This window comes from Sander vitreus, chromosome 11 (genome assembly GCF_031162955.1).
Source record: "Sander vitreus isolate 19-12246 chromosome 11, sanVit1, whole genome shotgun sequence".
NCBI lineage: Eukaryota > Metazoa > Chordata > Actinopteri > Perciformes > Percidae > Sander > Sander vitreus.
The window spans coordinates 15,930,621-15,943,377 of NC_135865.1; the positions used below are offsets into that span (position 1 = coordinate 15,930,621).

The following is a 12,757-nucleotide window of genomic DNA, read 5'->3' on the forward strand; positions in this document are numbered from 1 at the left end:
GCCTGCAGCTGCAGGACCTGATTGTTCTCGGCAGAGCTGCTGCACGGTGTGTTTGTGTCTCTGTTTATGTGCGAAGATTATTAAAAGAAAAATGCCATTCACCCGCTCCAAGGTAAGAAAAGCAGCAAACTATTTCTTAACTTGCACCATTATCAGCAATATCGTGGTTTTTTATCCTCTTGATAATAAACATCATATGATTCCTTTGTAATAGTTAGGTTACCATTTGAATCATACTTTTCCTTCAATGGTTAACGTATTCAACGTTTCAAAGTTCACTGGCTCGAAACATGATCAAATCGAGGATTAAGATTGGGCAAGTAACTCGTATTTAAGTTAAGGAGGTAACGTTAACTTAAATAAATAAAAACTGTTAACTTGAACAGTAGCTAATGCTAGCGTGTTAATATGCACGATCCAGTTAACATGACCTATCTTAACGTTACATTTGGTTAACGTTAGGTTTACAACTGGGCTGTGTCCCATAAACTAAAGTTAGATCTGAACATTAGTGTTACTCTTAACACTTTTATTTGAGTAAAAGTTAAAGCAAAAACAATAACTAACGTTCTGTCTTTTTAAACATTAAAACATTAATATTCGCTGGTTTTTAGCTTATATGATGGAAGCCTTAAACTGAATATTATTTTTGAGTTTTGGACAAAACAAGCAGTGTGGACATGTCATCTTGGGCTTTAGACGTTAAAAAAGTCTTTATTTTGATAGAACAAATGATTACACAAAAAAATAATTGACAGTGAAATTAATCGTTACTAGTAACGTTAGCCTTACCATAAACCATTTCATGTCTAGAGAGCAAGATCACTTGAAGAAACCCAACTGTTGGTTATGTAAATGTTAATTCAGAAGTTGGTGCCTATAATTGTAACACACCCAGATACTCTGGTGTCCACACAGTTCAGAGGTCAGTCACCTGGTATCCTCAGGCAGAAAGTTAACAATCAAGTTTGATAAGCTGTATAGACACAAAAACCTTCCTGTACGCTTTTGTAGCTGGGCTATAAAAATAAAGCTCATGGTTTCATAACTTCTGTTATCATTTACAGAAACTGGCAGCACAGGCTCCATCTACCAGGATGAGTTTAAGGAGCTTCCGCACCATCCCTCTGGTTCCCATGGAAACTTCCTCCTCTTCCTCTGATGATAGCTGTGATAGCTTTGGCTCTGATGGAGGCTTTGCAAATACGGTAACGATAAAATCTCGTTATTTCCTAAAGGAATAGGAATAGTCTTCCTATTCCTGTAAAGTGGTTGTGAATGTGTGGGGTCTTTGCAAAGCCATCTGCAACTAAAGATTGTTTCTGTGTTTAGAGGAACAGCTTAAGACAGACGAGGCAGAGGATGGCAGAGAAACCAAAGATGTTTAAGGCTTCATCAGAGGAGGATACATGCAGCGGGTTTGAGGAGAGTGAGATCAACAGTCAGATGAAAGCCATGGTACGTTCTTAGAAGAAATACAATTGGAACATATTTCAGAACTTCATCAGATGTCACGAAAGTTTCATCTAATCTTTAATTGTACTTTCTTAGAAAGTAGACTCTGAACCTCCGAGACGTGGCCGCAGGTCCACCGTCCTGAAGGTTGCCATGACATTCCCTACCAAGAAGACAGGCAAGAAGAGGCCTGCATCCGAACCATTCCCTCAAATTAAAGTAGAAGACTCCGACTCTGAGGAAGAGGAGAACTTCATGCACAAGAGAGCCCTGAATATTAAGGAGAACAAAGAAATGGTACAACTTGCTCTATTTATTTCACACTAATTACTTACAGCATTTAGTGCTATAAACTGAACTTTGACTAGAACAGCCTCCATTTTAGTTGTGCGTTGTCCATTCATTCATAATTTATTTTTTTAGCTGCAAAAGCTCATGGCAGAGCTGAACAAAGTACCCGGACTCTTCCCAAGACGGATGGCAATGTCTGCATCCACTACGGTAATTTAACCTGACTATTTGTTATTACACATCTCACCATGGAACACAGTGCTTTATCAGTGCTCTGTATTAATTGGTACTATTTGAACTTTAGCCTCGACAAGCACCTCAGCGTGCAATGGGAACTCCAAGAGCTCTTAGGAGAAACCCAGTGCGTTTGTCTCGTCCCCACACACGGTCCCGCTCACTGGTGGACGGACCCCCCAGCCCAACTCCAGAGGAAGAGCCCGAGGACAAGTTTAGTCTGGTTCGCAAAAGCCGCTACAGTGAGGACTATGATGAGCCTGTAAGTCGCATCACAAACAGACTGCATGTCTCGTCACCGTTCACGTTGCATCAAATCTTCCTTATGTAAAGTACAGGCATTAACTACATTTATTTCACTTGCAGCCCCGTCGCCGTTTCTTCAATGGTACCAAGGCCATCCCTCATGTAGTGCGGCCTGTGGATGACATCACGGAGGCGGAGCTGCAGAGCATCTGCCACAATGTGCGGGAAAAAGTCTACAACAGCTCCACTGTAGGTCCCACATTAACTGTAATGCTGAGATGATTTGAGCGGCTGCATCTGCTAGTGGAGCTCTTTGCCTGAAGGTTAACATGTTTCTCTTATATTAAGGGGTCCACTTGCCACCAGTGCCGCCAGAAAACAATTGACACCAAAACCAACTGCCGTAATCCAGAGTGTGTGGGGGTGAGGGGCCAGTTCTGCGGCCCCTGTCTCCGTAACCGCTATGGAGAGGAGGTCCGTGATGCTCTACTGAATCCAGTGAGTACCTAAAACGTACAAGGTTTCACATTTGATCGTGTGTGTGTTGGGCAACCCTGATGGACTTCTTAATCATTGTCCCTGGTAGGAGTGGCAGTGCCCGCCATGCAGAGGGATCTGTAACTGCAGCTTCTGTCGGGCCCGAGACGGTCGCTGTGCTACAGGAGTGTTGGTGTACCTGGCTAAATATCATGGATTTGATAATGTGCACTCCTACCTTAAAAGGTAACTGGAGTATTGCAAAGTACAAGTGTATATGTGTTGTTGTTTTAGACTTAAATGTCAGTTTTTAACACTGAGATTGTCAAATCTTCATTGCAGCTTGAAAAAGGAGATGGAAGAAATCAGCGAGTGAAGTGTGGAGGAAGGAGCTGGACATGACTGACATGCTCTGTGACTAGTTTTACCTACCCACGGTCCAAATATTGTTCATGGTGTCTCAAGCATTATAACACAATGCTTATTGTTCCTGTTTGTGAAATTTCAAAAATATTTAGCATTCGCTGACCTCTGGAAGAGGCACATACAGCTAGTTGCTTTGTTTTTGTTTAACATGTTTTCCTGCTTGTTCTGTTTATTGTGAACTAAAGTGGACAAAAAACATCTTTAGGACAATTTCTCAACCTTAAAGTGTTGACTTGTCCAAACATACCTCTGTGATCTTATGCTTATATTTTTAAGACAATTGCTGTACATATTCCCATAGCATGTAAAAAAGAAATCCCTTTTTATAGCTAAATCATCCTCCCTGCTGCAAAAAGTCAGGCTTGATTAGGTCTACTGTATTTTACATTGTTTTAAATGTACAGATTTTACACTGCCCACTCTGACACGAATTGGCCTCCAAAGGATTCATCATTGTGCCTTTTTTTTCTAGTTGAAAATGTATGCTTGTGTTTTTACAAGTGTAGCCTTTTGTAAATCTGCTGAAAGTGTAAATGTAAAAACAACAAAATGTTTGCTATAGTTGGGGTGTTTTCTAGAAAGGGTCCACTGATCTGCAGGCTGCTGAGGAGGTGCAGGTGGAAAGGGCATAGACTTGGGTCCACTGCCTTTCACTTCTAAACCGAAAGGAACTGTGTGATATACTACAGTGCCTGGTTAAATATCCTTCATTAGATAACTGTCACTAATGGTGTGGAAACAATTAGCACACTCTAATGGGAATCTCATACCTGTAAATCATTTTATTCTGTTAAAGCACATTCTCGCTCTGCTCCAGTCTCTTTGGCTCATTTTCTTCCTTACACTGTTAAGTAGGAATGGTTGAAGGTGCCACTGAAGTGGCAATAGAGTTATGGCCTGCATTTTCTGTTCAGAAGTGCAATACTCTACGCAAAATGACATGAAATTAACCTTTGTGTCGCTCATCTTTGAAATGTACTTCATTCGACCTGCACCAGGACACACTCTGATTATATGATACTGTTTCAAAATAATCATCGGTTGAGACTTATTCTTCAGTGTAATGGCAGGTGGAGGTTATATTACTGCTGCTTGTGTGTATCAGGCACTGCACTCTTGACAGCAAGAGTAATGCTTACCAGTTGATGGGAATATATGTTCTAGTGATGCTTGCTTTGTGTTCATTTGGTTAACTGCACATTTTCATTAAAGCGTTAATCACTGCAAAATCATGTTATCAGTTTCCTTTGACTTGACCATCAGTCGATCCAGACAGTGGCAGCTGTAATTACTGTTATTAAAACGTGGAGGAGAAATCCTAAATGCTGCTGGTGATTGAAGATCTTAAGGAGAGTGAAGAAGTTTATTAACCTTTCCACCACAGTTAGCATGCTACATTCAGTGTTTATAGTGACATTGCATTTTTTAAGAGGGTAAAACTGATATTATCTGGCTAAAAAGTTGACACTTTCCTTGTATGGGCTGTGACTGAACTGTCTGCGCAGGCTTGAATGGGCCAAATAATTACAATTTACAACAGCAACAACAAGCTAAAGGTATTACACAAACAAATTACAAATAACATGTGATAAATTGACCATTTCAAGTTCACAATTGATAAGTTGGAAACTAGTTCATGTTTTTGCATGATAAAAGACTAACACAATAAACAAAGTTGTTCATTATTATTCTATCGATCCGATTGTTTGAAAGTCAAAGCATATTATGTCGACAAAGTCAAAGTATACAACTGGAGAAAAAAAATTATAGTATAGTTTGTCAAAAAAAGTCATGGTATTGTATGTCCAAAAAAAACGTAATTTAAAAGGGCCAGCTGGGATTGGGTATACAACCTGGGTGAGAGTCTGCAGTGACTACTTGTTGGTTTCCTGTTGGCAGCAGTTTTAACCACTGAGCCAGTGTGTCACCAAATAATAAGCTTCATTTATGTTTTTTATACTAAGAAATTAAAAAGTCGTAGTATGGTATGTTGAAAAAGTCAAAGCATATTTTAGTTTAGTTTATTATAGGATCCCAATTAGCTGTGCCCTTAGTCATAGTATAGAATGTTAAAAAATTCATAGTATGGTATATCGGAAAAAGTCATTGTATAGTATGTTGAAAAAAGTCATAGTATTGTATGTCAAAACAGACATCATGGAAAAGAACAGCCAGGACTGGGTATCAAACCTGGATGATAGTCTGCAGTAATTTTTTATTGGTTGCCTGTTGGCTGCAGTTTTAACCTCTGAGCCAGTGTATCCCAATGGAATTTATGTTAAGCTTAATTTATGTTATTTATACTAAGAAATTAAAAAGTCAAAGTGTATTATGTCGAAAAAAGTCAAAGCATAGTTTAGTTTAGTTCAGTTTATTATAGGATCCCCATTAGCTGTGCCCTTAAGCACAGCTACTTTTCCTACATCGTAAAATGTCATAGTATAGTATGTTGAAAAAGTCATAGTATAGTATGTTGAAAAAAGTGATAAAAAAGTCATAGTGTAGTCTATCAAAAAAGTCATTGTATAGTATGTCGAAAAGAGCCATTAAAAAATCAATGTGTAGTATGTCGGAAAAAAGTCATAGTATTGTATGTTGAAAAAAAACAAAGAAAGGACCAGTCTCGACTGGGTATTGAACTTGGGTCAGAGTCTGTAGTGATTAATTGCTGATTTGTTGTTGGAGCAATGCTATCCACTGTGCCACCAAAGTATTCATAAATGTGATGTCGAAAAAAGCTATTCAAAAGTCATAGTACACTATGTTGAAAAAAAGTCATAGTATGGTATGTTGAAAAAAGTGATAAAAAAGTCATAGTATAAAATGTTTTAAAAAAACATAGTATAGTATATTGAAAAAAGTCATTGTATAGTATGTTGAAAAAAAGTCATAGTATAGTATGTTGAAAAGAGCCATTAAAAAGTCATAGTATATAGTATGTCGAAAAAAGTCATAATATAGTATGTCGAAAAAACCTTCATGAAAAAGGCCAGCCAGGACTGGGTATCAAACCTGGGTGAGAGTCTGCAGGGACTACTTGTTGGTGGCTTGCTGGCAGCAGTTGTAACCTATTGTGTCATCAAAGATTTTTTTTTGTGGAAAACAGTAATAGTATAGTATGTTGAAAAAAATTATATAAAAGTCAAAGTATAGAATTTTTAAAAAATCATAGTATAGTATATCGAAAAAAGTCATTGTATAGTATGTTGAAAAAGGTGATAAAAAGTCATAGTATAGTATGTTGAAAAAAGTCAAAGCATAGTATGTCGAAATAAAACGTAATGAAAAGTGCCAGCTGGGACTGGGTATCAAACCTGGGTGGTCTACAGTGATTACTTGTTGGTTGCTTATTGGCTGCAGTTGAAACCACTGAGCCAGCATATCACCGAAGAGTTTATGTCGAAAACAGTAATAACATAGTAAGTCGAAAAAAGGTATGGTATGTCATAAAAAGTCAAAGTATAGTACTGTATGTTGAAAAAAGTTATAGTATAGTATGTTGAAAAAAGTGATAAAAAAGTCATAGCATAGTATATTGAAAAAAGTCATAGTGTAGGATGTCAAAAAAAAGTGATAAAAAAGTCATAGTATAGTCAAAAAGAGTCATTAAAAAGTCAATGTGTAGTATGTCGGAAAAAAAGTCATAGTATTGTATGTTGAAAAAAAAAAAAAAAAGGACCAGTCTGGACTGGGTATTGAACCTGGGTCAGAGTCTGTATTGATATAATTGCAGATTTGTTGTTGGAGCAATGATATCCACTGTGCTACCAAAGTATTCATGTATGCAAGGTTGAAAAAAAGCTATTCAAAAGTCATAGTATACTATGTTGAAAAAAGTCGTAGTATGGTATGTTGAAAAAAGTGATAAAAAAGTCATAGTATAAAATGTTAAAAAAAAAATCATAGTACAGTATATTGAAAAAAGTCATTGTATAGTATGTTGAAAAAAAGTCATAGTACAGTATGTTGAAACGAGCCATTAAAAAGTCATAGTATATAGTATGTTGAAAAAAGTCATAATATAGTATGTCAAAAAAACCTTCATGAAGAAGGTCAGCCAGGACTGGGTTTTGAACCTGGGTGCAGTGATTCCTTATTGATTACTTAATGGCAACAGTTGTAACCACTAAGCCAGTGTGTTTCTGAAAAGCTTGTGTTGAAAACAGTAATAACATAGTAAGTTGAAAAAAGCCATTAGAAAGTCATAGCATGGCATGTCTTAAAAAGTATAAGTATAGTACTGTATGTTGAATAAGGTCATAGTATAGTATGTTGAAAAAAGTTATGAAGTCATATCATAGTCAATTCTTTATAAAAAAAAATTGTCATAGTATAAAGAATTTATGTTGAAAACAGTAATAGCATAGTATGTCGAAAAAAGCCATTAAGAGACACAGAAGTTTATATGTGGATGTGGGGAGCTATTATGATGTTTAGCCATAGATCAAATTAGTATAAAATTATTATATATAGTAATTGTGTTTAGTAGAATATGTCACTGCGGCATGAGTAGGCTGACTTTATGCCCTTGTGGTCTTGGTCTCACAGTGGCTCTGAGAAGCTTTACTCTGTGTAAGAGCAATTTCTGTTTCTAGTTCAGGAGTTACGGTGGCTGTGGTGTGTGTGGGGAGGTTAGTCTGCAGAACATTGACTTTTCCATCTTACACACCCAGGTTGACAAGTGTGCAAAGGGACCTTTAAACCCTCACCATGACTCACCAATCCATTTGTCCTCCGGGTCAGGTCTGCATACATGGTCCAGTACTATGGTGACTTTGAATTCACACAGGATTTTACACACAAAACATAACACACTTCATCAGACTTGATGCATGCTGTGCCATTTATGATGCAGGATAACCACAAACAATGTAATACTACTGTTTCAGCAATGGTAATGGTAATGGTGGCACGCACGCACGCACGCACGCACGCACGCACACACGCACACACACACACACACACACACTTTAATTTACCTGTCATGTTTCTCTTCCTTGATATATGATATGGGTGGTGTTCACAGTCAAAGGTTAGCTAATACGTCCTAGCCCCAATGTGAGCTTCTCATGTATTACAATTACATTAAAGGTGCTATATACGACATTCAGAGTCTGGACCGGGATTGCCTGCACATGACTCTCACTTTGACGTCACAAGCAAACATAGAGGTGGCTGAGCCAAAATGGTGCAGGCTAGCAGTGCTAACAATGGCAACAGTGCTGACAGAGCTAATAGTGTTACTTTAATGGGGGTTAGCTCACACTCACCGGGACGACCTAGTTACGTTCTTGTCACCATGGGCCGCGACAGCGTCATACCGTATGCTGTATGAGCAGTACTGCTGTCCTGGCACGCCCATCCCGGGTAGTGTAGGGCCAACATCCGCTGGTTAGCTTAGCTTAGCATAAAGACTGGAAGCAAGGGGAAAACCATGGATGTATTACAGTAAGGGGGAAACAGCTAGCCAGCAAGCCTTTAAAAAAATGGCGCCTACACAGTGACTTTCAACCGTCATCTAAATCTCGTCAAGAATATGAATTTATTTCCCAAATTGTCAAAGTATTCCTTTGAAGTTTGAATTTGTCATTGACAAATTGATTGATTGAGTAATTTAATTATATTTGTTTAGTTACACTTCTAAGTGACTTTGGGTGTGTGACTAAAGGGACGGTGACCAAACTAGCTCAAGTTTTTTAGTTTTGTAATCAAATAATTGTGTCAATTTACAAATGCAATAAGTTGTCTTCTTCATTGCTGTTTATTCATAATTAAGTCTGTAAATCTAGTGTTTATTAATTACACAACTGTTGACAACAATGAAACAAAACAATAAAATAGAATATTATCAGCAATATTACACAGATATCGACACAATAAACATCATAAAAAGAATGCCTGGTTATATTTTACTAGGCATACAAAAATGAATGGTCATTAGATACATTTGTAGTGTTGTGTTATATTATATCCAGTCCCATTTATATGAGTAGAACATTGTATTTAGGAAACCTTATATAATAAAATTCACCAGAACACTAATTATAGTAAATGGTTAAAAATTACCACCCAGTCTCTGACACAAAAACACAAGTAAATGTAGGATTTACTGCAGTTTTTTTGTATTGTACTGCATTAATACATCAAATCATCAGCACATGATACTAATACTTTGTAACTTCTATTGAACAACTCCTCTTTTTCCCCACCAAAAGGAACATTTCAAAAACTATTATTAGTATAATAAAGATGCACTTGAAAATACTAGTCCTGTATTAAATACCAATGATCATCCACTTTGGGGTGATGAATATTTAGGGAAGTAATTGTTTACAACGCTCAAGCATTGAGCTGATCTGGTAATCAGGCTATGAAATACAATATTTATTCATTAGAGCAGATTTAATGAGGCCTTGCGGCGCTAATTATGAAAACCAGTGTAGCAGTAAATGAGTAGCGCGCGGTGGCGGGCTGCGGGGTACCTGTAAGGAGGTACTGGGGGTTGAAGTGCCCTGAGTGCCATGGCACACTGAGCAGCAACACACAGCCCTGACTGTGGCCGTCCAGCCCACAGCTATACATCACCAGACCTGCAGACAGGTCGCAGATGGGCCCCACATCCCAGCATGCCCTGCTCTCCTACCTCCAGAAATAAAGCCTGGATTTCCCCAAAGCATCTTAATGTCCAGATTATCTGTTTTATCACACGTCAACAAAGTAGAAAATCTCAGGACAGTGGTGCTTCAGGTGGACGTGCTCAGCGCAGCACAGCTTTTAAATATTGTGTCACTGATCTACTGCCAGCCATAAAGCTAAAACAGGTTCAGCACTTATTCTGCAGTTTCTATTTGTATGCAGGTCTGAAGATATGTGGTAGTATTTCACAGCATAATATGGGTTTTGATTGACTGATATTTTCATTATGGCTGCAGGGTAGCGTGAAGACTGTTAATTTGCTTGAGAGTCCTGCAGGTCTACGGTGATTGTAGTAGAGCCAGAAAAAAAGCTGAATAAATGAAACTCACAGGGCACAATCACAATCTGTGGGTCAAAATCAACTGATTAATTATAATTTGGAATCAATCTGTCAGGCCTCTGTAATAAACACCCTTTCAGGCTTGCTGCTTAATAACCAGCTTTACATGGTACAAATGTGACATGGTACACTGTGGTACACCATGTAAAGCTGAGTTATTAGAGGGAATACATACAAGATAATTGGGCTAAATGCTTTTCTGATAGTAAAATGAGCTGTTAAATCAACTGTTCATACTTTTTTGATGCAGCTCAGCAAGACAACTTTCCACAAAAGCATCTCCCTTCTGGCTCTGACCTCTACATCATGGAAAGTGTAGTGAGGAGAGTGCTGTTAAATGCACAGTGAGTGACTCTGGGTGGCAGGAGGCTTATGACATGTTCCTTTCCTCCTGTTCCAGCCTGCAAAGTGATGGAAACAGCAGTTTGGTCCAGGTGTCAGAGACATTATCAAAGAAAAGGGCTGCCTGCAGTTGCTCCATCTTACAGGAAATTGCCAACTCACCCTAACAAAGAAAGGCATAAGTGCACTTGCTGCTGCCTTGAAGGGGAGCGTGATAAGATGACATTATAAATACAGAATTGTTCATGGAGGTGGAGGGGAGGCACATCAGGCAGCTGAACTTGACAATTCTGTTTTTTATGTGTGCGTCTAAAGCCTGTATGGGTTTATCTAAAACAAAATCAGGTTCTTATCCACTTGGGATTCATACATTTCGTAAAGGTGGTAGGCTGTTATTGTGGATGTTTGTTTTTGAAAGTACTTGTGGCTCCACATAGTTTACAACTTCAGCTCCAGGAAGACCAAAAAAATAATAATGATAAAGACCATATGACAATTGTGCAAATAATCTTATGCACATACAGTGAGTGTGCAATAGTAAGTGTACAGTGAGCTGTAAATAGTGAAGATGAATTTTCATGTTTCTGCACATTTTGCAATATCCAACACAGTAAGAAAAATTAGAATGGGGATTTTAATTGCATACTTCATTGGACACAAAATCTTGTCTTTGCCACCAAAATAATTCAGTCCTTGTCAAAAAGATTTAAAAAAGAAAAGAAAATACGTCTACACAATACATGCTCATGATCTATCGATGCTGGTGCTAAATAATGTTGACATACTGTAATGTAATGCTGCCGCTTCTCATCGTGGAGTCTTTTGATACATAGTTCTCCATGGCACCTGAAGGGGGAGCTCTAATACAGGCAACTTGCTACACTTTTTTCTTCCTCAAACTTTCAACAAGTCTTCAGGAAGTGGAGGAAAAAGTGAAAGGGCTATCACATATAATCTCCCACATATCACATACATTTAATCAAATAAAAAGATACTCTGCAAACCAGGAAACATCAAAGAGTCGTAGAACGTATGACAGAAAATCAGTACACTTTGGTACACCTTACACTTTTTAAGAAGAGGTTGTGACGGTTTTTGCACCTGCAGCATCAGAGCTGAGTATTCAGTGATGTGTCAGGAGGACGATGACATTGTCTGTGCACAGTGTTGTGAAACTTCACATTAAATTCTCTTAAGGAGTCCAGCAGCACACTCTGACTGTAGGAGGGGGAGGGTAAATTGGGTGTAATTATGACCAGGGGAACACACGGCTGTAATCTGTAAATCTATTCTTACCCTAAGTGAGAACTGGTACATTGGATTGATTTTATTGAGATCATACATTATAAATGGGGCATGGAGGATCTTACAGCCTTGAGATGGTGGTGCTCACGTGCTTCATTAATTTTTACTTCATTAACTCTCTCCTTCAGACCCTTCAACACACAATTAATTGCCGACCATGAATCCAGGCTATACAGGCAAATGGACAAGCCCGGGAAGACTTTCAGTGGAGTGGATACACTGAAGCAACGCTGTCAAAACAAATCAGTAACACATGAAATATACATAACCTCAGATCAAGCCGTATTCATGCGCGAGGTCACGTCTTTTTTAGAACTTGTGGCTTTACATTAAAAAAAAACATGTTCAAGAATAAAAGTATTCATTCCAGTCACAATAAAATGAAGTGCTGTATCAATTTAGCTGTCAAAAAGTCATTACAGCCACAGAAACAAAAAGCATGGGTACAAAAACACTGAGGAGAAAGAGTTCACTAGAAATTTTATATGTTTCTTGTTAATTCTGCTATTGACAACTGAGCATTTTGGAACAATTATAAGTGTCACAAAATGCACCAGTGATGGGTTTAAAATCCAGCATGATAATTACAGATTACAGACCCTCGTCCTTACTGCATTCCTACATTGTGCTTACTTGCTTCTGTGTTTACCACTTTACAAAGCATAGGTGCTACAGCAGCCACTTTTTGTTGTACAGCAACGTACTTCAAAATCCCCCTGGGCCCTTTAGATAGGACCATTTGTTTAACATTACAGCCTTAAACCCAACAATGTCAATCAGTCATGAAAGCATCTGCACATGCTGCTCTGCCCTGCTTCACCATTAACTCCAGACGTGAAGTGATGGCCTTCACTAGTTTGCAAGGCAAGAGAAGGGAGTGTGTCGGGAGCTAAAGAGGGATGGTGTTGCTTTGTTTTTGACTTTTTCCTTTCTTTTTTTTTTTAG

The 12,757-nt window shown here is 38.3% G+C and overlaps 1 protein-coding gene across 1 annotated transcript; it reads left to right on the top strand.

Moving 5' to 3' along the window:
* Nucleotides 1-3,940, top strand: cdca7a (cell division cycle associated 7a). The gene is made up of 10 exons (XM_078261898.1): nt 1-112; nt 1,068-1,208; nt 1,333-1,458; nt 1,552-1,752; nt 1,879-1,956; nt 2,051-2,242; nt 2,347-2,475; nt 2,575-2,724; nt 2,813-2,949; nt 3,046-3,940. Exons 1-10 carry the CDS (start codon nt 92-94, stop codon nt 3,077-3,079), a joined length of 1,209 nt encoding a protein of 402 aa, XP_078118024.1. The 5' UTR covers nt 1-91; the 3' UTR covers nt 3,080-3,940.
* The last annotated feature ends 8,817 nt before the right edge of the window (nt 3,941-12,757 follow it).

Coding starts and splice junctions, on each gene's coding strand:
- cdca7a (XM_078261898.1), top strand. CDS start 92: ATGCCATTCACCCGCTCCAAG. Junction 113..1,067: donor TGCCATTCACCCGCTCCAAG/GTAAGAAAAGCA, acceptor TATCATTTACAG/AAACTGGCAGCACAGGCTCC. Junction 1,209..1,332: donor ATGGAGGCTTTGCAAATACG/GTAACGATAAAA, acceptor TTCTGTGTTTAG/AGGAACAGCTTAAGACAGAC.